The following is a 24,874-nucleotide window of genomic DNA, read 5'->3' as shown; positions in this document are numbered from 1 at the left end:
AGGCTTTATGTCTGGAAATACAGGACCATGGTCTTCTCATTTGGGTATAGTTGGAGTTTAAATGACCGCAGCTCATGCCACATAGCTCTGTCGCCTCTGTTGCCTGGACCTTAATTCCTTGCTTGTACCTTATCATGAGACCGTTCTAGGCCATCTAGGAATAGAACCTGTTTTTAAATAGAACGTCAATCACTAGAACGGAGTCAAGAGTCCTGGTTTCTGTTCCTTGTCCTGGTAGCTCACCAGCAACTTAGGTTGCCCATTTTTTCTCCTAAAAAATGTGTTGAGAAATATTTTATAAATGTAAAAAGGTTTAAAGAATAATATAATGAATGTCATGTGCCCCTAGCCAGCTTGAGAGATAAAGTGGTGCCAACACCACTCCAGTCCTAGGCTCTCCTTGCCACGCCCCCTCGCGTGGCCCCGCCTCCCGCCAGAGGCAGCCACTGTCTTCCATTTGGGACTTGATTCCTTTCGTTATCTTTACTCTGTTATGGCACATGGACTACCCAAACGTAAAGTGGGTAATTTCATCAACTTCTTATAGACCATAACCTTATAGACCATGTTATTATTCTACAACATGCTTTAGTTTATTCAGTATTTCAGCTGCACGATCCTTCACGTGCGCAGGTGTGGCTCTGATGTATGAGTCTAGATTACGTTTAAATTCAGTGCTACTTCACAGGACTTGGTTTTTTCTTAGTGTTCAGTCCTTCTCTGTTACTGTTGGGTGACCAGACCTCTATTTAAAGAACAGAGGCCTCCTGCCTTCCCTCTCTGGCCATCCAGCGTTGTAAATACACTCTCCTTGTTTTACATTCATTATTATTAGGTTTACAATTCTCCATTTCAGTCCAATGATGGTTTCAAAGTGAGAGCTTATGTTTTGGGCAGTTTTCAGCTTGTTCAATAATCACTTTCTATTTGCCTTCCTGGGCCCTCTATTGGTTTGACATTCCTTTGTCAGGCCTGCAGGCTGAGAGAGAAAAGGACCAATAGGCATTCAGATAGAATCTGCCCTGGGAGGAGGGAGGACAGAAACAGTGCCCTCTGGTGGGAGAGCTGGGTGGCAGGGAAGCAGGGGGAGGGCAAGCAGAGGAGGCTGCCCTCCCCTAAATGTTTGTCCTGGGGAAGATGGGTGGTAGGGAGGGTGGAACTGTGAGGACAGTTAACTGGTAGTTTTTGTTTATTCACGTTTGGTATGTGAAACCATGGGGAAATTCCACAGGGAATACCATAGGGAGAATGCACAGAGCAGTTGGAGGAATCTTCTCCAAACACTGAGCTGGTCCTGTCCCTGAGAGCACCACGCTCCTGTGGGGTTCTGGAATAAGAATTGCACCCTTCACTTGACTGGTCCCTCGTGCCAGTCTTTTCTCACATTGACACTCCCTCTATTTCTCTCTTTTCTAACTGCACTAGCCTCTCTCTGCCTGTCTTAGTCATCATACCAGGTCCTGCCTCAGGGCCCTTACACATGCTGCCCCTCTGCCTGAAATGCTCTTGCCTCTTTTTCACCTAGTTAACCCCCTTTCTATCCATCATATTTTAGCACAAGCTACATTTTCTTTGGGAATCCTCCCCTTGGCAAAGTCAAATTTGCCTGTTTTAGGTTCCCATATCATCAGGGACCTCTCCTGCGCACTGCTTACTGTAGTTACACTTTTAAACTTATTTACATGGTGATATGATTAAGCTGTCTCCCCCTGTAGAGTATAAGCTCTCTGAGGAGATGCAGTCTCTCTCATTTTGCTCCTCACTCGATTCTCAGCACTATCTCTGCCTTGGCACAGAGTAGGTGTTCAGCAAATATCTGTTGAAAGAATGAATGAACGAACAACTATAGGGGATTCTAGCAGATGCTGGATGGCGGTGCCAAGGCTTTTAGGGAAGAGCTCAGGCATCAGTCGAAGGATGGGACACGCGAACATTAACCCAGGCTTCTCTGATTTCATCATGCTGTGACTTCTTATCCCTTCCCATTGATGCTTGAATATATGGCCGTTTGTGTGACAATTTTTGATAGAGCATGGGAGGAAGTTCTCAGGGAGCACGTCAAAGGGTGTTTCTACCTTGGCAAGGGAAGTATGTTAGCTCCCTGTATGGTACCTGCGTGTACTGTAATTGCAGAATCACTGGGGGACCGTCTAGCCATTTTGCAAGTAACATCCTGTCAGAAAGTGCCTTACTCTCTGCTCTAATTGGCAGGCACTGTGGTGCCAGTGAAGAGGCTGCTGTATTACCAACCTCTTATTTTTTTTGCCAGCCTAACAGAGAAAGATGCTATCTTGTTTTCCTCAGTATTTCTTTGATTACTACTGATAACGAGCATCTTTCATATGTTTGTTGGCCATTTATGTATCTTGTCTTAATTGCCTTATCATGTCTTTTTCCCCTTTTAAATTGGGCTGTAATACAAATACTGATTTGTAGAAGCTCTTTGTATGTAAGGAACTCTCACCCTCTGACTCTTATCCATGTTGCAAATGTCTTCTCCCAGACTGTCATTTGTGTCTTTTCTCCTTTTTTTCCAGCCATATTTCTCCACTATAAAATCATTATTTCTTTCCTTTGTAACTGAGTCTGTAATTTTTTCTTTTGTAAGATTTTGTGGAAAGGTGGTCCAAGGTATCTCATTTCTCATCAGATTTCCACCCACAGAACTCAGCATTCATTGCCAAGGTCTCCTGAGTCCACTACCACTATGGTAGTGGTAATTTTTTTTTGTTTTATTAAATTTTTTAATTGAATTTTGGGGGGTGACTTAGTTAATAAAATTATATAGGTTTCAGGTGTACAGTTCCACAACACACCATCTGTATGTTGTACTGTGTGTTTGCCACCCAAAGTCAAGTCTCCTTCCATCACCATCTAGTCCCCCTCACCCTCTTCTGCCTCCCCTGACCCCATTTTTCCCTCTGGTCATCACCGTGCTGTTGTCTCTCTCTGGGGTTTTGTTTTTTTTGTTTTTTGCTTAATCCATTCACCTTTTTCCACCCAGCCCTCAAAGCCCCCCTCCCCTCTGACAGCTGTCAGCTTGTTCTCTGCATCTGAGTTTGTTTCCAGTTCATTTGTTAGTCCAGTTTGTTCGTTAGATTCCACATATGCATGAAATCACATGGTACTTGTTTTTCTCTGACTGGCTTGTTTCACTGAGCATAATACTCTTCAGGTGCATCATACTGTCACAAAAGATAAGATGTCCTTCTTTTTAATGGCTGAGTAGTATTCCATTGTGTAAATCAGTGATTTCCAACTGGTGTGCTGCAAGAATTTTTAAAACATGTAATACTGACTAGTCAGGAGCACTGACCTCTTTTCCCTTAGATTGTCAAGTAAAAAAAACATGACAGCAGCTAATATGACAATGGCCATATGTTGTGAAAAATAAAAGTTTATTTATCTTTGTCAAATCAGCAAATAATATATTTTTGGTATGTCATAGAATTTAATAATTAGTGTATGTGTGCCATGAGATGAAAAAGGTCGAAAATGGCTGGTTTATGTCAATTTTCTATTTCCATCATTCTTTCCACATCTATGCATTGGCAATCTGCTGCAAGGGAGCGGTTTTTCTTCTCCATCTTTCATTTATGTGTTTATGCACGTGTGAACATGTGTGTGTGTATAAGTCTGCATGCATGGATGGATGTGTGTGTGCCTGTATGTATTCATACCAGTTTGAACTCCTTAGTTTCTATGCTCTTTAGTCAATTATAGTACATACGTTATTGTTTCGATGTACAAATTGCGCCCGATTTAGCCAGTGGGGGACCCTTCAGGGTGGCTCTTGTGTACTTGAGAGGTGTTCCCATTACACCTTGAGCTTTGTCTTACTTTCTAGCCCAATGAGCTGTTTCAGGTTCATTTTATACTTGCCCTGATCCAGACCTAGGACCAAGCTAGGAGCCTGGGTCCTTTTGGTGAGAGATAGGGTTAGGATCTGAGTTCTTGGTGCTGGAGGGTTATTGCTTCTGTTCTCTCCATGGACAGAGCAAGAAATATGATATATATACACACAGACACAATACACACAAGCATATATATGCTTCTATGACTATTTCTATATCTGTCAGTGTACATACATTTTTCCTATTTATTTCATCTTTTGCTTTTATTTTTCTAGCTGTTACCCAATGCTGTAGCTTTAAAACTGTGCCGATCTTGATTTGACAAGCCTGTGTCAGTGTATGTATTTTAAAACCATACATTCCCGCCCATATCTCTAATTCCAATCTAACACCTCAAGATTCTAGACTTCCCCTTTTCCAGGCTTAAAAAGAAGTACTTTCTCCAACAGTTATAAACCTGAGTCTCTTTTCCTCAATATACTTACTTATTCAATCCATTTTTTTGTTCAGTGTAACCAAGCCTTCTCCCAGCCAATCCAGCTGTCTCCTCCTGTCACAGCTGTGCCCCAGCCCCGCCCCCCTGTGCTTTGATACCGAGCCCTGGCATTTCATTTGTGATGCTCTTTATCATACTAACGTTTCAAACAGTCGGCTCTAGCTTTTTTCCTGAAGTACCGTATTACCTTGAGCTCATCACTTTCTTTTTCACCTTCAGTGTTCTCTGCTGTCAAATGAGTAGTCCAGCTTATTTGACTTTTGAAGAACCTTCCAGTTCAAAAATTAGCTATCCCAACGATATTTTCATAGTACTTTTTTGCATTCAACACTTAATAATAGTCAGAATCTACTTTTCAGAAATGTCACAAGGAAATAATCACAAAAATTCATGTACATGTATGTTAATCACAACATTATTAAGGATAGTAAAAATTTTTAAATAGACCAAATTCCAACAGTAGAGAATTTGTTAAGCAAGTTATCACAGATCAGTAGAATTCAATGCTACAAAAACAGTAAAAGTCAAAATTTTAAAGAATATCTAACAGGAAATTGTTTATAAAATAGTGGAGCCCTGGCCAGGTGGCTCAGCTGGTTGAGCGTCGTCCCATCCACCGAAAGGCTGTGGCTTCCATCCCTGGTTGAGGCGTGGCCGGGAGGCAACCCTCTGATGCTTCTCTCTCACGTCGGTGTTTTCCTCTCTGTCTCTGTCACTCCTTTCCTCCTCTCTCTAAAATCAATCACCTTTCCTTAGGTGAGGATTAGAGGAAAAAAGAACAGTGGAAGGGTAAAATGCAGATAATGAAACAATATATAAAATATGACAATTTTATAAAAAGAAAAATATGTGCAAAGCAACAAGAAACTGAACAGACAGAAGATGTTGCGAAGCGTTACTTGTGGACTGGGGGACTGAGGGCGTAGTCGGCAGAGTGAGCCTGCTCCCAGGCTCAGGCTGCCCGAGTCCCTGAAACCTGGGAATGTTGCCGTAAATGGTGACGTGTGTGATTCATCTGAGGCTGTTGAGATGAGGAGATCATCCTGGGTTACCCAGGGGGCCAGTGTCATCACAAGGGTCCTGCTGGCTTTGCAAATGGGGACAGTGGCCACGAGCCATTGAAAGCAGACGCTTCGAGAAGCTGGACCGGCAAGGAGACAGAGTCTCCTGTGGAGCCTCTGTGGGGAAGGAAGCCCTGCTGACACCTAGATTTTGGTTCCGACCTCTGAACTTTTAAGCCTCTAGCTTTATGGCAAGTTGCTACCATAACAGTTTTTTGTGCTTTCTGCATTTTTATTTTCAAAAGTAAGCATGCATTGTATTCATAATCAGGAAAAAAACTTGAATAGTGAAGATGATAAATGTGTAGAATGTTCTAAATTACAAAGCACTTTCACTTACACACAAACGTGTCTTGCAGCAGACATGGGAGGCAGAAAGCTGAGGTGACTGCATCCAGTTCTTGCTCTCTGCCTAAGCTGGGCCCTGTCACCGACCATGCTGGCCTGGTGAGAGGGAACCAGGACCCAAAGACAGGCAGATAAAACAACAGTGGTGCTCTCAGGACGGGCCCACAGTTAGGAATCAGCTCCAGACAAGAGGGTGGACAATCCTGTCCAGACTTGAGGAGATGACAGGGAGATTCTAGGGTGGCAGAATGGAGGAACAGTTTGGAAATGTAGGGTTGAAATATTGGGATCATAGGCAGAACCCGGGGTCACCTGGGAACAAGAGGAAAAGGGCCAGTCCTGGCAAAGGGAGTTGGTTGGAGCAGAGCACAGAACCACTCCTGGTGGCCGTGCACCTGTGTCCAAGATTCCTGTACCCTGGGGATGGGCTGACTCCGTGCAGATATGTGGAACTACAAGGTCGCCGTGTTGGAGAGGTGACTTCCCACGTGATGGGAGGGGCTCTGCCCCGTGTTAGCGTGAGGGGATCCAGTCCTTAAACAAACAGCAGCACCCGTGTTTCCAAACCCAACGTGTCCCGGACGGCAGTACCTAGTGGGTTCTGGGAGCACCCTGACGCACCTCCCGAAGGCCTTGAGCACAGACTGCGTGCTCACTGAGCAAGCACTTCCCGAGGGCCTGTCCAGCCCACGCTAGGTGCTGAGGGGACAGCGATTAGAGCAGACACATCCCTGTCATCAGGCAGCTCACTTCACACCCTTCACCCAATTTCTTTTGATATACACACACCCAATTGTTTTGTCCTCTTACTGGCTCGTAGGCATAAATATCGCAAAGCCTCCAGAAAGCACTGGACTTTGCAATGTTTTTTAACCTCATTGTGATGTGTAATACAGTGACGGCCACATGACAGCCAGTTGGTTGATGGGCTTTTGAAAATTCTAGAAGAGCCAGATCTGTTGAGTTTACTTATTCACTTGTGGAAAATTCTAAAAGAAAGAACAAGTGTTTATTGAGCACCTCGTATGTACAAGCCATTATGGAAGGTGCTTGAGAGGCTGCAAGGATGCAAGAGTGGAGGTGCCTGCCCTTAGGGAGTTCACAACCCATCTGGGGAGACAGACCTAAAAAGTGAGTTACAAGAAGTTCAAATGACAACTACATAGAACAATAAAAAGAAATATCATAAAGGTAATGCTAGTTTAACTGCCTTCTATTTGGAATCATCAAGAAAGGTTTTTACAGAGTAGGTGGGATTTGAGCTACGAGACCATTAGGGTTGAAGGAGGGTGAGAAAGAGGGATGAAGATGCCAAGAAGGGCGGTGGTAGAGAAGAAAAATCACACACGGATGAACTGATGCTCTAAGCCTGGCAAATATCACATCTGATCTATCTCCTGTAAATGTGCACGTACATATCGTCCCCCAGCTCCCTGTATATAAAATCCTAGACAAGCGTGTTGGCAAATATGATTTCCGTTAAAATTCTCAGACTAAAAACTTCTTGTTTTTAGATAATTTTGAGCTTTTTGAAGTAACTATCCCTGCTGAGCACCGATGCTATTACCTTTGGGGGGAAAAAAAAGGAAAGGAAATCCAATCTTTAAGAAAAGAGTTTAGATGGAAAACAGCAGCAGGCAACCAGCGGCGATGGCCCTTCCTGGGTACAAAAGGAGATGAGACTTGTTACAAAGTCTAAACTCTGAGGAAAGACAAAAATGGAGACCCCCATGAGTATCACAGAATATCCCATCATTCTGAAAACTGTTTCTAAGAGTTACTAATACAAATATATCAGCCTAGCATTGAAAAAAAAAAAAGGGAGCTAGCTGAACATTGTTTCGCCATGATGGGTAACGGGGTCTGGCCCCAGTCTCCCCACTTGCCGGGTGTGATGCTTCAGACAACCCTCCGGGTCTCCGGAGCCCAGTTTCTTCACTGACGGATGGCGACTTCCCGCCCTCCTTCCCGCAGGATGTTCTGAGAGGCTGAGCAGATATAAGGTGCTGTTCTTATTCAATCAAACGGCATAATCACATGGAAAGCTGTCGCCGGGCCCTCAGCAGGTTCTCAAACTGTGAATGGAATCTGAATTGAATTAGCATTGGTTTTAAAAGTCAGTGAGCATTTTTATCATCATAAAGTGATATATAAGCATCAAAAATGAATATGTTTATTTCAGAGAGTGGGAAACCAAGGTCCACAGAAATATCATCATTCCTCCTTACTCACTGCCGTGTGCGCAGCACCTACCACCACCTCTCGCATATACTAGGCCCACAATAAATATGCATTAAATGAATAAATGCACATTTCCCTCTGAGTCGCCCCTCTAGTACTCGCCTTTGCAAGATCTCCCTATCTCTGTTTTCAAGACATACAAGGTATTCCCCAAGGGAGCTCAATGAGATTTACCTTCTCTCTTTAGGGAAGGTATTTTATTTATATATAAGAAAGTTAACATTGTATATCTAAATTAAAATTTAATAAGCCTTCGGTATAAACAGAAGTGACTATTATTCAGTGTTTTTAAATGCTATAATAGGCACATTGTTAATCACAAGTTAATACCTAGTGTAGTGAAAATAGATCCCAAAGGGTTTTGAAGCATTGAAGTAAAAGACCTGCCCTTTAAAAGGTCTGCATCTTTGTGTCCATGAAACAGACCCGTAATATACAAGAAATAATGATGACGCTGGTGGTGATAATGACTTCCACAATAAACACTGAGGCAAGGATGACAATAAATTTTACAGTGACAATTACAATCTTGTCTCTTAACACTGACAATGCAGGTAATCTAGTGGCCAACTCTTCTTATATAAAATATTCCCATATGGGACTGTCCTTAAATATTTGATAAACCCCCTATGTTATAAACTTCGACTTTCAGCAAATTGAACACAAACCTAAACCTCAATTCTTGGGTAGAGCTGTGATTGGTCCCTGTATACAGTAGACCCACCCCGTCATCTCGTCCAGGACCTCAGACGCCCACTGTCGTCATGGAGACCCTTGCTTCCTTTTGAGCGAAATGCTGGCACTTCTCTCTGCACTGAGAGATCTCACAATGAGTGAATCTGGGCCCTCTCGCCGCCTCCTGTGCTCTTCGGGAGGCGCCACAGTCCTGCAGGACACGGGGCAGCGGCTGGGGGAAAGGGAAAGGCTCCCTGCGGATGCTAAGAAAGACCAGAAGGTTCTCCATACACACGTACTTACAGCTTGTCCCCGAGTATCACAAACACAAGGCTGAGTGGCCTTCCCTACTTCCAGCTGTCGCCTGTTGTTGTGTGATAAATTTTGCCTTGCAGCAACTCAAGTGCCCATCAATAGACAAGGGAATGAAGAAGATATGGTACATATACGCAGTAAAATATTGCCTGGCCATGAAAAATAATGAAATCTTACCACTTGTGACAGCATCGGTAGCCTGAGAAGGTTTTATACTAAGTAAAATAAGTCAGACAGAGAAAGACAAATACCACACAATTTCACTTACGTGTGGAATCTAAAGAACAAACAAAACAGAAACAAACTCATAGGTAACAGAGAACAAAGAAGTGTGCCAGATGGGAGGGTGTTGGGGGACTGGATGAGAAAGGTGAAGGAATTGATATGTACAAATTGGCAGTTACAAAACAGTCACGGGATGCAAAGTACTGCACAGGGAACTCAGTCAATAACAGTGCAATGACTCTATGTGGTGCCGGGTGGGTGCTATGGTGATTGGGTAGAACACCTCATACATGACATAACTGTCTGAACACTATGCTGTACCCCTGAAACTAATAGAAAATAATATTGAATGTCACCTGTAGTTGAGAAATACAACTTAAAAAAATTAATTAGATTTTAAAAGGCAAAGTTTAAAGCCCCCCCAAAAATTGTCACCTTGCAATATTGTCCTTAACATTCATTTTAACTTATTTTACCTGTATCATAATGTTGGAGAGACAAAGTAAAGGGTAGTTTGCTCCCAGCAGTGTCCAACCCACGGCCTGTGGGCTGCATGTGGCCCAGGATGGCTGTGAATGCGGCCCAGCACAAAACTGTAAATTTACTTAAAACATTAAGAGTTTTTGTTGTGATCACATGTCACAATGTATTTAGTATGTGGCCCAAGACAACTCTTCCTCTTGCAGTGTGGCCCAGAGACACCAGAAGGTTGGACACCCTGCTAGGCTCACCTGTTTCCTCAAACAGCCCTGCACCGCCCCTCCCTGCCCGCCACGCAGCACTGTTCCCTCTTCCATCTGCCGTATCCAAAGCGCTCTCTGGGCCAAGCGCGCTCACTGCCTGGTGACTCCCATGTTCAGTAAATGCATTCCCCTCCTGCCTGCCACGAGCATCGTCATGCCGACAGCCTGCCTGGCCTCTCTTTCCTGCCGGTACACCACCTCCCATCTTTCACACGTCTCACAACCCAGCTCCTCCTGGCGCCTGCCCGAATCAATCCCCCCCCACCACGGCCTTCATGCCCCAGCGTCTCAGGGCTACAGTGTGCCACTGATGGCTGGGCTAATTATTAGTACCACTAACAATATACTGAACTTTTGTCAAGTGCCAGGCACTCTGGTGTGTATTTTACATGGAATATTCCTAATCCTCACACTCTGAGAAGCGGGAATTATTATCCACACTTTACAAATGAGGACTGAGGCTAGGGTGACATGTTCAAGGTCACACAGTTACTAAGTGGCAAATCCAGGGTGCAAACCATGACGGATTCAAACCATGCTGTCTGCCGAGCCCGCTCCCCCTCTCACGGCAGATACTCCCTGTGGTGCTGCACTGAATTGATGGGGACACGCTTTGTAAGTCACTCCCTCCTCCTCAAGGACCATCGCCAAAGAAAATGTATGTTTCTCTTGTAGAGCCTCAATATGCTTGTTGAATTGAGTTGAACAGCTTAGAGCCAGAAAACCCATCTCCTATTTTTTTTAATATATTCCATCCGTGTGCTCAGCACATAAGGTAATCATTAAATGTTAATGACTAAGCGAAATGGAATAAAATCAGTGTTGTGGTAGCCATTTTTAAGCCTTACGAGCTGCAGCGAGCAGGCCCATCTGCGGCGCCGCAGCTGGGAGCGCCATATTGCCGTTGAGCCAGAAGGTGGATTCATGGGACGGGAACACTGAAAACAGACTCCACGAGAACGGTTCACTCAGTTTTCCAAACCACTTTCTACACGTAGCTACTGCTTTTTTCCTCCATAATAATTTCACAGTAATTAGCCTGCTAGGTGAAAAATCCCAGGCAAAAAACAAAACAAAAACAAAAAAAACCCTGAGAGTCGGAGGAATTCAGAATAACCACTCGGTACTGGGCCGTGGTTGGAGGTGGTGTGGACAGTGGGCAGTCATTCCCACCTAGCTGGCCAACAGTGTCGGAGAACTGCCATCCAGACTTCTAGTTTGGGCTTTCCCTTCCAGAATAAATGCCTCTGTTCTTATCTTTAGATTAATGAAACCCAGTCTCACATTCCAACACACGTGGACATCGAATGTGTACTTGGTGAGGAACAGTGTCTTAGACTATCAGTCCGTTTCCTTTTGCTTTCCTTGCTCGAAGCACAGAATTTTCTTTTTGCCAAAACCTTACTATGTAGCTTTTTAACTTAATTAAATATATAGGCAATTACTGACACCATCTGTCTTCATAGAAAAAGCACAAGAAATGACACAAAAGACTGGAATTCTGAAGGGAATAGTGAGCAAACAAAACCTTCCAGCTCTATTATAGCAATATTTATCTTTAGGAGCCTTTATGTTATTTTATATCTTTTATGTTTGTCAGAAATAAGGAATTTGAGCTATACTTAAAATGTAGTGGTTTTGGTATGATTTTTTAAAAAGAAAATATCAAGTAATCCGTCGTTTTTTCAGTAAAACAAAACCTTAAACACGCCGTTGAACATCTGTTACTAGTATAGTCTAACACAGCACTTAAAATCCTTTAAAATCCCTGAAAACCTTTATAAAGTTACATGAATCTTTTGCATAAATAGAACTGTATACAATTCCTTTAAACATACATTTTATGTATGTTTAAAGCTCCTTAAACATGAGCTCCAGCGCCTGCCTGTTGCTCCCAGCCCTTACAAACACGAACACGAAACGCTTCCCTTCTTCGGGGAGTCGGTCTTCCCCATCAGGCCAAATTGCTAGTCCAGTCGAGAGCACCTACCTGTTGAAGTCTGTTTTTCATTGTTTCCAGTTTTCCTTTGGAGACATTTCCACCAATGTCTCAATATGTAAATTATACCAGATCCACCCCCTGAGACTTGATCGAGCAAAGCCAGGAACCAATGTCAAATCCAAACCCAAATAAAAGGACAAAGTTCACCTCCCGTAAGGAGAACATGGCAGGAAATACAAAGGAAAAACTCGTGGAGAAACAGGTCACAGTGGCTCCGAGAAGAGCGTGGACTTCCCTGGCGCTGGTTGGCGCTGACCACCCAGGGGGACGCCTGAATTCTCCGGAAGCTCTTCCCTGAACTGGAAAAACAGGTTTTGAGTTTTGGGGGCCCCAGCCGGCAGCCACCAAATGCCCTACCTTCCTTAAGTGCGTATGCAGGACAACAGGGCATCTCAGTAGAGGCAAATATAAAGAAGACACTCTTCAGAGAAATAACTATAAAATTCCATACATATTAAAGATGTGTGACATACCAAAGGATATGCTCTCTCAGATGTGAGCGGGGAGAAAACATAATGTACTTTGAAACTTTTTATCCACTTGTTGATGAAAAAAATAATGAAGTCCTTTCACAATTCTTTTCTATAAATGGTTTTGAACGCTCTGTATAAAATGGTTGTCAAAGACAGGTAGAGCGAGAACTAAGAATTTACACTTACCTGCTATGACTGCGGGCCTTCTCGTGCATTCTCTTGAGGATGAGAAGCAGAGAGGAAAGGAGGATGGAAGAAAGGATACACCCCCCTTGACGTCGTTTCTTTCATCTGCTAGAAATTGAACCTGGGGACAAATGGTACCGGAGGGCGTCGGGGGCGGAAAGCAACCACAGGGTGAGGTGAGGAGGAGCAGAGGCCTAGCAGCGCGGCTGTGCCGGAAGGGCGAGCCCACACTCACTCGGGTGAAGCTATAGGGTGGTTTTCTGCAAGCAGCCACTTAATTGGCATTTTCCCAGGGCCCTAAAGCTCTCCCCGTACATTTCCGCAAGGTACCAAAGGACTTTTATTGATCACAGAGGAACCTTGGCTTTCTGCCTTCACCGAAAGGAAGTATTTCTTTGCCCTTATACAGCTCCTGTATTGCAGGCTCTCAAAGTGCTTTACAGACAAGCGATGGGGAAGTTGAGGCAGGAAGGTGTTAAGTAACTTGCCCGAAGTCCTACAGTAAATCACAGGCCTTCCTCAGCTCCAGACCATCTGGTAACTGGTGGAGCTCCCAGGTGTGACCACCAGCCTCACAAGGCTCACTCGCATTCCACCCGGCATCTGTTTCCCGCCCCAGGCGCAGAGTAATCTCCAAGGTCAACCTCAGGAGAGAAAACCTGGACTTCAGAGTCAGGCACAGCTGCCTCCTAATCGAAGACCTGCCCCTTGGCCATGGAACTTGGGCACGTTTCTGGGCCCTTTGAGACTCCACTTCTGCTTCTACAAAATGCGGGTGTTACTCGCTACCTCACAAGGCGGTCAGGGCACACAGGAAAATACCAGAGTGTCGTGTACATAATAGGCCCTTAGTATACATTAATTTCCCTTCCCCTTTCCCTCCACAAGTCTCCCACCTAGAGTCTGGCCTCCAGGCAGTCAAATTGCTGCCATCAAAAAAAGAAAGCATATTGGTTTCATTGGGTGCTGAATGTTTCAAACGCCAGAGTCCACAGACAACGAGGGCAAAGTCGTGGGATCCAGATTTGTCTCTCAGATAATCACCTCCGAAAGGTTCCGGTACAGTAAACAGCCCTCTACAGTCTGCAAAGGAGTCCGGATGTATTGGATTACCAGATTAACTCCATGGGGATGAGGAAGTGTCCCTGTGGGGAGCTCCTCCAGCTGCAGAAGCCAGGCCAAAGTGCTGCAAGGACCCTGGAACGAGCAACAGGAAGGAAGAAGAAAAGTGGACGTGCCCAAGACAAAGCTTTCTGTGCCTCGTGCCCACTGACCAGCCCGGCTGCTCTTCTAGATGTGGCCGGGCCCAGCCTCCCTCAGTCCAGGAGCTGCTACGAAATGAAAGACTGTGCTGGGAAGCAGGGCGAAGTATAGCAGCTTTTAGAAAAGGGACACTGTGTCCTCGGAGCTCATTGAGTCTCTTCGGCAGGTGCTAACACATTGTCCCTTTCGGCCCAGGACTGCGTACTGGGCCCCGGGTGTTAACCCTTGCTGGGCACTGGTGTGCTTTAGTGCAGGTAGCAGGTATTTTTTACCCGCATATGGAAATGCTTTTTCAGGTACAGGCTTGAAGAATGACTAGAATAAATTCAGAGGGCAGCCCTGACTGGTGCGGCTCAGTGGGTTGGGCATTGCCCCACAAACTGAATGGTCACCAGTTCAATTCCCAGTCAGGGCACAGGCCTGAGTTGGGGGCCAGGTCCCCAATATGTGGTGTGTGAGAGGCAGCCAGTTAACATTTCTCTTGTACATCAGAGTTTCTCTTTCTTTCTATCTCCTTTACCTTCTCCCTGAAAGTAAATAGATAAAATCTTAAAAAGAAAAAAGTTCAAAGTCAGAGGGTAGTTTGGAAAGTGGTATATCACAGACTCCCTCATTTAGTCATTATTCACACACTCGAGTAGTACAAACAAGGGTTCATACAAATTGTGTAGGTGTCCTTCCAAAAATGGGCCTCTGAGAAACTGGAGTGTGTGTGTGTGTGTGTGTGTGTGTGTGTGTGTGTAACACCTTTACTGAGATATCACAAGCCATAAAATTCATCCTTAAGTATACACCGCCGTGCTTTTCAGTATAGTCACAGAATCACACACCATCACCAATATCTAATTTTAGACCGTGTCCCTTACACACAAAAAGGCCTGACCATGTTAGAAATCGTCCCCCCTGCCCCCTTTCCCAGCCGGGGGAAACTGTTTTCTGTCTCTGTGGATTTCTCTACTCTGAACATTTCTCATAAAGGGGGTCACCCAGGATGTGGTCTTCTGTGACTGACTTCTTTCACCAAGCATAATGTTTTCAAGGTTTAACATGCTACAGCGTGAATCGATGTTTTGTTCCTGTTGATGGCTGAATAATATTCCATTGTGTGGCTGTACCACATTTTGTTTACCTATTGATCAGTTGATGGACATTTGGGTTGCTTCCATTGTTTTAACTATTATCATGTTGTGAACATTCATGTAAAAGTTTTGTGTGTACATGTTTTCATTTTTTCTGGCTATCTACCTAGGAGTAGAATTGAGGGGTTATGTGGTAGTTGAAAGTTTAACTTTCTGAGGAACTGCCAAAATCTGTTGTTTTTTAAAGTGGCTGCACCATTGTATAATCTCACTATTAATGTATGAGGATTCCAGTTTCTTCGTATCTCGTCAACACTTGTTGCTGTCGTTTTTATTTCAGCCATCCTTGTGATTTGAAATGGTAGCTCTCCTGTCTGTTTTCAAGGGAAACATTTTTTGTCCTGGGTTATTTAATTGAATCACCCAACACAGAGTTACTGTGTGTGCTTACATGAGGCAGGAGCACTGTGCCAAACACTGTGTGGGACCCAGGGGCAAGTAAGAGAAGTCCCAGTTTGGGGTCTGATTCTCCTCTCTAGGAATTTCCAAATGTAAGCAAACTTGGCTTGGACTTGAAATCGTGAGCTCTGAGCTCTGGTCTGAACTCTGCTCCCAACCAGGCCTTTTTCCCTCCTGAGCCTCATGGCCAGAGTGTGAGGGTCTAGACTAGAACAACTCCAAAACCATAGCTCTGACATTCTATGTTTCTTGTGTACATACTCTGCAACAGAGTTAGTTCTTTAAAAAAAAAAAAAAAAATATATATATATATATATATATATGTACACACACACACATGCACAGAATACAGCATAAATAACCTCCTTCTTTATTACAAAATCATCAGCATGTAATTCTGTAACACAACAATATCACACTCAAGCACACCATATGACATTTTAGGTGAAATGTTCAAATTAAAACTACAAATTATTATACCCATATTATTACCCTACCAACCATACTCAAGCAGGCATCACTTCTACTGGACCCTGTATGTACCATATATATATATATATGTGTGTGTGTGTGATTTAATGGAGCTGTTCAAGAAATGAAAGGAAAGGTGAACACTGTGCCGACTCCTTGCAGTGACAAGACCAGTGCCGTGTGCCCACCCCACCAGCTTTGCATAGCAGTCTTTCACGCCCACGAGGTCTAGGTCCAGGAATCCTCCATGATGGGAACTATGGAACAAGAGCTTTCCACTTGACAATTCATCAAAAAAGCCTTTTAGAGATTATTTGTGGTAACTTTGAAGGATCACTTCTCAACGAAGCCAACATTCCCCAGGCCTGACCTTTACAGTGTGAAAGTTACAGAAGGAGAGTAAGTGTCTGCAGCACAGGATTGCTACACTGAACCGCTGGATTGCCGTGGAAGGAGTGCATACAATCGCTAGTCCTGGAAACCTGCAGTAGGTTATAATGGTTGGGTTTTCATGGTTATTGTAGTTTAGTGTTTAATGTCAAAGTTTCTAAAAAACGGTTTTCCCAAAGTTCATAATAAAAAAGTAAAGAAATACTTAAAAAGAAAAAAGCAACTAATTCTGTACACTCAGAATAAAAATAATATCAGTTAGGCCATCAATCTTAAGAGTAATAGAGGGGGGATGATAAGTTTATAGACGAAGTAGGAGAAACTTGGAAAAGGAAGCCAAGAAGGCAAGGGTATATGAAAAGATTTGTGATTTTGGTTTTTTGCAACAGTGAAAGACAAATGCAGCTGTTGATGGTGGGAGTTTAATGTCAATATTCTCCATTTTGTATCCTCAAATTAATTTTTAACATAATTCCTGCAAATCCTGAAAAAATGTCCAAAGTCACGGGGAAACTTCCGGCACTACAAAGGAATTGGGCTACTAACGCTGGTAATTCGGTGTCATGGCAACGTTGGGCTTTGGTCCCAGCTCTTCTGACTGAGGGAAGCCAGCGAGTCAGTTCACCTCCCAGAGTCCTCAGTCATAAATGGGGACGTGGGGATGATGGAGGTCAATTTAGGTCTGCAGGACAGACTGTTTAAGACCTCTCCGAGCTCTGAGTGTTTTTGTTTGAGAAATTCCTTCGCCCTCCACCACATCAAATGCATTCAATGAGCTCTCATGCAATAAACATAACTGCATAAGAATCATATTGTATTTCACTCACATGTCAATTTGGCTGATCTTTTCAAAACCATTTATTGTTATTTTGCAGTTTTCTTGTTTGGGAGCCAGTAATTTTTTTTCAGAATCCAAACATTTTGAAAGCCTTTGAAAATCATGGAGACCCCAGGCATGGCGGACCACTGGGCCCTGAGTGTTCAGTGGTGGAGCCCGGGTGTTCTGTGCCTCTGGCCCCAGGAGTCGGAAGGCCCAATATAAAGTGGTGTCCAGGGTAGACAGTGCAGAGAATGGTTGCTCTCTGTTGCTCAGAGACAGTGTTGTGGAACGGTGATTTAAATCGTGCCCAGAAGGATAGGTGGGATTAATAAAGACAGAGGGGAAGGCCTCCAAGAGGAATACTAGGAATCTCAACTGTTGACCAGGCCCAGACGACTGTCCCAAGCAGGGGCAACAGCTGTTCTTTGCCTCTCCGAGAAACGGGGCCATCCCAGCAGCTGCCACTAGGTGGCAACATGCCAAGAGGCTGCAATCCCCTCTGCCTATTGACTTCTTTACATAATTCCAACAATTCTTAACAAATCTCATGATCCCATTAATATTTTATTAACTTAAAATTCTTGCAGTGCACTGTGCCACCTTCTTTAAAGTGAAGTATCAGGTACGTTATTCACCACATTGGAGAACTTGATGCTGCCTGGTGATTCAAAGACGAAAGTGAGAAAAGGTGTCATCAAGAAAGTATGTTCTCAGTGAAAGCCAGGATTCTGGGGCCTGTTTTTAAACAGCATCTGAGAAGCGGTCACTGTGCTCCCAGCCTCTGAAAAGCAGGCAAGAGTGCTGAAGGCAGGAGCCAAGCAGGGGAGTTCTCAGGCCTGCCTCAGACTCTGTGTCGGAAGCCGCACAGGAAAGACTAAAGAGGTCTGCGTGTCTGCCAGACCCCGCAGTGCTAGTCTCACACAGTGTCTCCTGTAGTCCCTGATCCTCACAAAGCCTCAGAAACAAAGACTGTTAATAGACATGGAAACAGAGGCCCGGAGAGAAGAAAGTTGAGATCAACTCGGACAGTGATGGGCAAGGCCGGTGCTCTTCCCCAGCGAGGCCACTTGCCTCCACCATGTCCCTTACCCTCTGGTATTACCATGTCAATCCAGCCACCATCGCCTTTCACCCAGATTCCCAAAACAGCCCCTAACTGGCTGGCCTCCCTGGTTCCCTCCTTCACTCGTCCTGGTCTCATCTCCTCAGCACAACCAGAGCGACCTTTAAAAATATCAGTTAGATCACATTAGTTCTCTGCTCAACGCTCCCCAACCGGCCTCCACAGTTGTAAGTAGGAAATAAGCCCTCGGCTCTGTTTGCAGCCAAACCAGTGAGGACAGAGGGAGCCTCAGCCCGCCTGTGGCCTCGCCACCCAGCAAGCAGAGGAGCAGGGCAGGTGGCCTGGCCTCTACAGCTAGGGCAGAGCTATGGGGACCCATGGGTCAGACTGAGGGCTTGGTCTCGCTCTAGAAAAAACAGACAGTCCATTGGTAGACTTTGTGCCAGATTGGGACTGTGAATAGAGACACGAACATGGGCCGGGAAGTGGCCGGTGCTTCCCCGGCCAAACCAAGCACTGAGGAGGGCGGCTGCGCTGCGCACCTTCGCCGGACGCTGCCTCTGCGGCGGTGACGTCTCAGTGAGGCATCTCTCGGTGGCCTTTGTTTGAGAATCGGTGCCTTAAAAAGTTCTCCACGAGTGAGGAATGTTCACAATTCCCTGTTTAGCCTCATAGATGCATCCAGAGGCAACCGAGGAAAGGTCCGCCAGAACTGTGATCCCCAGTGATTAGTCGAGAAGGTGTGGGCTAAAGAGGCTACTTGCTCAGGATCACAACTATCTGTCCCAGACCCTGGTGCCAAGAGCTGGGGCCTATAGCAAGTCACTGGCCCTTCTGGAGCCTCGTTCTTCCCCTTCCCCAAAGGAGGAGGGTGAGGAGGAGGCAAGGGGAGAGGAGGAGGCAGAGAGAAAGCCTAGAGGTGGGTCTGCAAAACATCTATACATTCTTTTATTTTTTTCTTGAGAGGGAAACAGAGCGGGAGAGACGGGGATGGAAACATCCATGTGAGAGAGAAATAGCCATCAGCTCCCTCTCACAAGCCCCCCACTGGGGGCCCAGCCCACAACCCAGGCATGTGCCCTGACTGGGAATCGAACTGGCGACCTTTCAGTTCACAGGCCGGTGCTCAACCCACTGAGCCACACCAGCCAGGACCATCGACAGTTTCTTAAAGCTCTGAAATTCTGTAAGTCTCCAATGAATGTCATTCGATCTATAAATTAGTCTCTCAGTCCCATACCTGCCCTGACGCCCATAAGAGAAGGTTGGCAAGACCAAACTTATTTGCACTTGGAGTCAGTCACAAAATATAGGCCTCCGCACATCTGCTCACATCTGCAAGCTCTGCCACTCATCCATCCTGCCCGTCACAGGGAAGAGGCAGAAGCAGCAGGGGTGCCAGGCAGCCTCCATCTGTCTGGAACACCTAAGGCCAAAGGGCTCCATACTGGGCCCCTCGGCCACACCTCCCCATGCAGAAGCGAGCTATTAGCTTTTCCTTCCAAAGCTCGTGGTCCAAACAGGGCCCAGAGCCTGGGAACAGAACAATTCTGGGCAACTTGGCCTCTGCCTGGCTCTGAAAAGGCGATGAGGTTGCTGCAGTGTTTTGGTTTTGCCTTCTGCCCTGCGTTCTGCCCACCCTACCCCAGGTATCCCCAGGCAGCTGCAGTGAGCACGCCCCGAGGCAGAGCCAGTGCGGGCTGTTGGTGGAGGGCTGGGCGGCAGCAGCACTGCTCCCCGCCCACTCCCCCGCCCGGCCCCTACGGCCCCGCCCCTGCTGAAGCTGCGACCAATCCAACAGAAATAGAACATAAACCACATGTGTCATTTTGTTCCAAGAGAGGAACATAATGTTAATGTGTATTATTTCATGAAACATAGCCAACATATTATCATTGAATATATAAGCAGTATAAAATATTATTTCTGAAATATTTGATTTTTTGTCTCCCTCGTCTTCAAAATCTGATGCATAGTTTACATTTATAGCACATCTCAGTGTGAACCAGCTGCATTTCAAGTGCTAAATCGCCATGAGTGGCTACTGGTTACCATGTTACATAGTGCTGATCTGGAATAGACACGGAGGTCTATGTGATTGCACTTGTCATAATACCGCTAAGATTAACGGTAGACTGTTAACCTTTTGTTAGAAGCTCAACTAGTCTTTTCTACGCACAGTATTATTTTTGCAAAGTTGAAGTCATGTTGCCCATACGACTTCATATCCTTCTCTTGCAGTTTTGTGGTATCTTCCCACAGCATCAAAAGTCATTCACGGTAATTACCTTTAGTGAGAGTATCGTAGGCCATCCTGTCACTTGACTGTGTCGTGACCCTCTTAGGAGATACCAAAAGCTGGAGGGCTGCAGTTTTTCAACATCACAAGTAACGCCGAGATGAGTATTTTTACGTTGCTTGTGCTTCTTAAGGCCTCGATGTAAGTCTCTCTGGTATTCTAGCCATGTTTAACAAAATGATTTTTGAATATCACCAATCAATCAAACTATCAACAAGTGATTTATGACTGGATGCTGAAGCACCTGGGTTTCCCACCCCGCACCTTCGCTCCCCGGCTCTGTAACCTAGGGCAAATCTCTTCACTTCTCATCCCGGAGTTGCCCCATTTACAAAGTAAACTGATTGTATTAGGTGATTTTTAAGGGTCTTAACCCTCCTCAATGTTTTCTCCTCACCCTCACATCTAATCAATTAACCTGTCAAGCTAGTCATTACAAGTCCTGCGAGTCATATCAAAGCCCCCTTCTGAACATTTAAAAACCCATCCACTTCTCCGCATCCGCACTCACAGGGCCTTTCTGCCGGCTGCCCTTGTCACTCGCCGGGACTGTGACGGGCACATCCAGTGCAGAGGGAGGCTAGGCTCTAAGCCACAGGTGGCGAACACAAGGCCCTCCACCTTGTTGGATCCCGCCCAGCACCTGGTCTCTACTCAGAGCAGTGCCGAGCTCCTCACCCCTAGTTAAGAAGTAGTTACACTTGTACAATCCTAAAATTACATTCAGCCCTTTGAAGGCAACCAGGAGGCTGATGTGGCCCCCAGTGAAAATGAGTTTGACACCCTTGCTCTAAAGTGAAAGTTGAAGTTCAAAGTCGAGAACAGGATTAGTGAGATGCCACAGAGGAGAGGCTCAGTAAATCTGAACCCAGCTTCAGGAGACCTGCCATGCTCCTGACAGTTGCCCAGAGTCCACAGTGAGGCGTGAGCCTTGCCCTGGACAGACGCTGGGTGCTGTGGGAAAACAAAGACTCGGCAGCTTCCCCAAAGAGGCTGACGGTCTAGAGGGGGAGATAGGAACCCCTGTGCACAAAATAAGCATGCCTCAGGCAGTGTCTGCAATGGAAAAACCAGATGGAGACAGAACAATTATCTGAGCAATTCAGGCAAGCCTGCTGTTGAGGAAAAGCCTTAAAGAAATGTGTTCTATTTCTTTGGTGAACCAAGGGGCTAGGGTGGCCTGGGAAAGCAAATGTACATGGCTCCAGAAGACCAGAGCTCTGGCCTGCGCCCTATAATCTTAGGCAAAACCCCAAACTGCTTTTCAATCTCAGTATCATCAGTGGTCCACTGGAGACAGAGTAATACCGATCTTGCCCAAACCTAACCACTCGCTAGACTGAGTTGATTTGAGGCTGGACACCATGATTCTGAATGGGGAGAATAGGTTAACTGGGGTGACCTACTAGTTACAGAGGCCAGTGAAAAATGTGTATCCCAAGATCCTACTTCTCTTAAATGTTCAATAACTGCAAGTAATATTTGTATTGAACTTCATAGTGTGATAGGCAATTTTATGTGCCTTTATTTTATTTTGTTTTTGAAATCCCATAGGTGCCATCATTTGCTCCTTTCACACCTAAGGCTACAGAGATGGAGAGGCTTAAATAAGTCCCTAAAGTTTACACTACTGGTGAGGGCCAGGCGCAAAGACCCCTTGGTTCTCACTCTTTCCCCCACATGGTGCTACCGTGTCATTAAAATCCTTACCACCAAAACATTCCTATATTAACATAAACATGAATCGGGCTTGTTAGAGTCATGTCCCTGTGGTCAAGGACACTGAAATACCAAGACCGAGGCTCTGAAAGAAATGGCTAACACAGCAAGAATAGCAAGTTCCCTCTTATTAAGGAAAAGTAGCCGTCCCTATCTGATTTGCATTTCCTGCCATCCAGCAGGAAATATCTAAGTTGACAAATAGGATCTTTACAACTGCAACAGATACTTGGCAGTTAGTTTTTAACAATTGTTGCGAATGTAATTTATTTGCTATTATAAAAGGGCATTGCTGTGCGGATATGACTCCTGAAATTAGCTTCAGTTTAGCAAGGGGCCTTGACGGCTTGACCTCTTAATATCCTTATAATGATGCCATTTGCATTCAATGCTTACTCAAGTCACTCACTGCTAGATTTGTTTGAGAGGAGTCCACTCTAGGGCAGATGTATTATGTATTTTAACATACCGAGTTGGTGAGTGGGGCACATGTAGGCCTTCTAAGAGGAAAAAAATGTTTAATCAAGTCTTCATGAAAATGTGTTCGTTTCCAACTTCCTACAGTGAAAATGCATTACTGCTAATTGCAGCGTACTCCAGAAATACCATACGTCATGTTTTCTCCACAAGACACTTCCATGGCATGGCTTATATGAAACGAGAACACGTTTTGATCCTCTGCAACTCTAACTTTTCATTTGATGGGAAAACTGGTCCAGGGCAAGTGCTGGCCGGGCTGAGATCAATGCTGTCTCCTCCAGCAGGCCCACGTTCAAATCCCAGCACCGCCACTCCCTAGTGTATGGACGTGGGCGTCTCTCTGCACCTGTTTTTTTATCCCCGCCCCGGGGATGTTATTCTTTAGGGTGGTATAAATATCTGAGGTGTCCGTCAGGCACCTAGCAGGCTGTAGGTACTTGGTACACAGGAGCCTGCCAGTGCATGATGCTTTTCAAAGCTCAGCTGCCACCTTCTCCACGAGGCCTGACTTCAGCAGACAGACTCGGTCTGTCCTTCCTTCCTGCGCCCGTAGGACTTCGCCCCATCCTTTCATTACAGTGTGCGATGCGCTGTGTTGTAGTCCACTGGACACATAAGCCTCTGGGTTCCCTTTCTTGATTGCAGAACGTGGTCTGCCACCATGGACACTCCAATGACTGTGCACTGAGTGGAGGAAGACTCTAGGGTGGGACGTGACAAGGGCAATGCAGGGCGGCCTGCGCAGCGTCGGGGGGAGGTGGCGCGGCCCACTTTTGTCATCTCTGGTGTAGCACAGGGTGCATATCTTGAATGGCCAAAGGAATTACAGGACAGCACTCGTGGTAGCTTATACAATAGCAGCATATAGATTACATGTGTCTATTTTCAAAGCCTCTTTGTTTTTATTGCATGACAGTCTTCTCCCAGGAATCTTGTGATTCCGCGTGGGTTGGTGTCACCACTGCTTCCCAGTCGAGGACATTGTGACATGGTGGCATAGTGAAGTGACTTTGCTGCGCTCATAGTAAAACAGCGGTGGAGCTAAGACTTACACGCCAACCTCAAGCTTCCTTTAAGTATCATGTTGGAAATCCCGAGAGGCCAGCTGCCTTTTCTGAAATCAGGGCAAACCGCCCTTTTCTCATATTTGCCCACTCTTCTCCTCCTCTTTGTTCTAACTCTGCTTCCCCATCTCTGCTAACTGAAGCTTCTGTCCAGTCCCATTTCTCAGTAGAAAACATTGCACTGACCCTCTTAGAAATGGCAAACCACAGGCAGGAAGCTCCGAGTCCACAGGAGCATTTCGCAACGGGGCATCTCCAGCAGGTTACCTTGGCCAGGTATGTCCACTTGTGTCGCTTCCCACAAGAACCTTGGTCCTTCCAATTACAGTCAGACCAGAGGCTCTGGCCCTCTCCCGCAGGAAGTAGAAACTGAAGCAAAAACATCCGCTCTGAGAAGTCACATGTCCGCTGGTTCGGTGGGGTCTGCTGCGGGCTGGGCTGGGCGGGGTGGGTGTGCCTTTTTCCCCCCAGAGGCTGACCTCACCCACGCTCCTGTTTTAATCAGGTGTGGGCAACAGGCCTCGACCTCGCCTACAGTGACCAGCTGGCCCTGACTCAACTCACCTTATACCTGACCGATGGCCATCTGGACTGCAGTTTTAGCACCCTCACGGTGCCCCGCCCGGTTCTCGAGAAAGAGAAGAAAGTGAGCTGTGAGGACGCCCTGCCGGTGCCGGTAAGCAGGCTCTCCCCGAGTTCAGCCACACTCAGCTGCTGCTCACCGGGCTCTGGCGGTGCCCGGTGCTTTCAGGTTAGAGAAAGGAAAGGACCTCGGGCAAGTCAACCTCTTAGAAGCGGCCTTTTGGAATACGAACGCATTGGTTGATGGAAAGGGGAGCGAGCCTTCCAGAAAGCCTCCGGCCGAGGAGGGGGGGCCGGAGCAGGGATTTCGGGGCGCGTCTGCTGGGCGTTTCCCTCAGTTCTCTTCTCAGCTCACGCCCCAGGCCAGTGCATCTATACCTGCTGCTTCAATGCCCAGCAACTTCTCACAAACCCACGTTTTTCTAGCCCCCCCATTTTTTTTCTTGAGCTTCAGACTCCTAGGCCTGATATTCCACAGAACTCCTCCATGAAGTCCTCAGGGTCAAACTGCCCAAAACCTCACTTGTTGTCTCCCTTCCTGTACTTCCTCTTGGTGGGTCAGGCCG

The 24,874-nt window shown here is 45.8% G+C and overlaps 1 protein-coding gene across 1 annotated transcript in view; it reads left to right on the top strand.

Moving 5' to 3' along the window:
- Nucleotides 1–24,874, top strand: part of LOC119057033 (IQ domain-containing protein H) — a 121,719-nt gene that overhangs the window by 78,739 nt on the left and 18,106 nt on the right. Inside the window, exon 11 of the mRNA XM_053670131.1 lies at nucleotides 24,232–24,402. Within this exon, the coding sequence (XP_053526106.1) occupies nucleotides 24,232–24,402 (171 nt within the window). The remainder of the gene's footprint in view (nucleotides 1–24,231; nucleotides 24,403–24,874) is intronic.

This window comes from Artibeus jamaicensis, unplaced genomic scaffold (assembly GCF_021234435.1).
Source record: "Artibeus jamaicensis isolate MK-2021 breed Jamaican fruit bat unplaced genomic scaffold, CSHL_Jam_final contig_548, whole genome shotgun sequence".
In the NCBI taxonomy this organism is placed as follows: Eukaryota; Metazoa; Chordata; class Mammalia; order Chiroptera; family Phyllostomidae; genus Artibeus; species Artibeus jamaicensis.
Note: the sequence above shows the minus strand (reverse complement) of the source record. Positions and strands in the feature narration are given on the sequence as shown.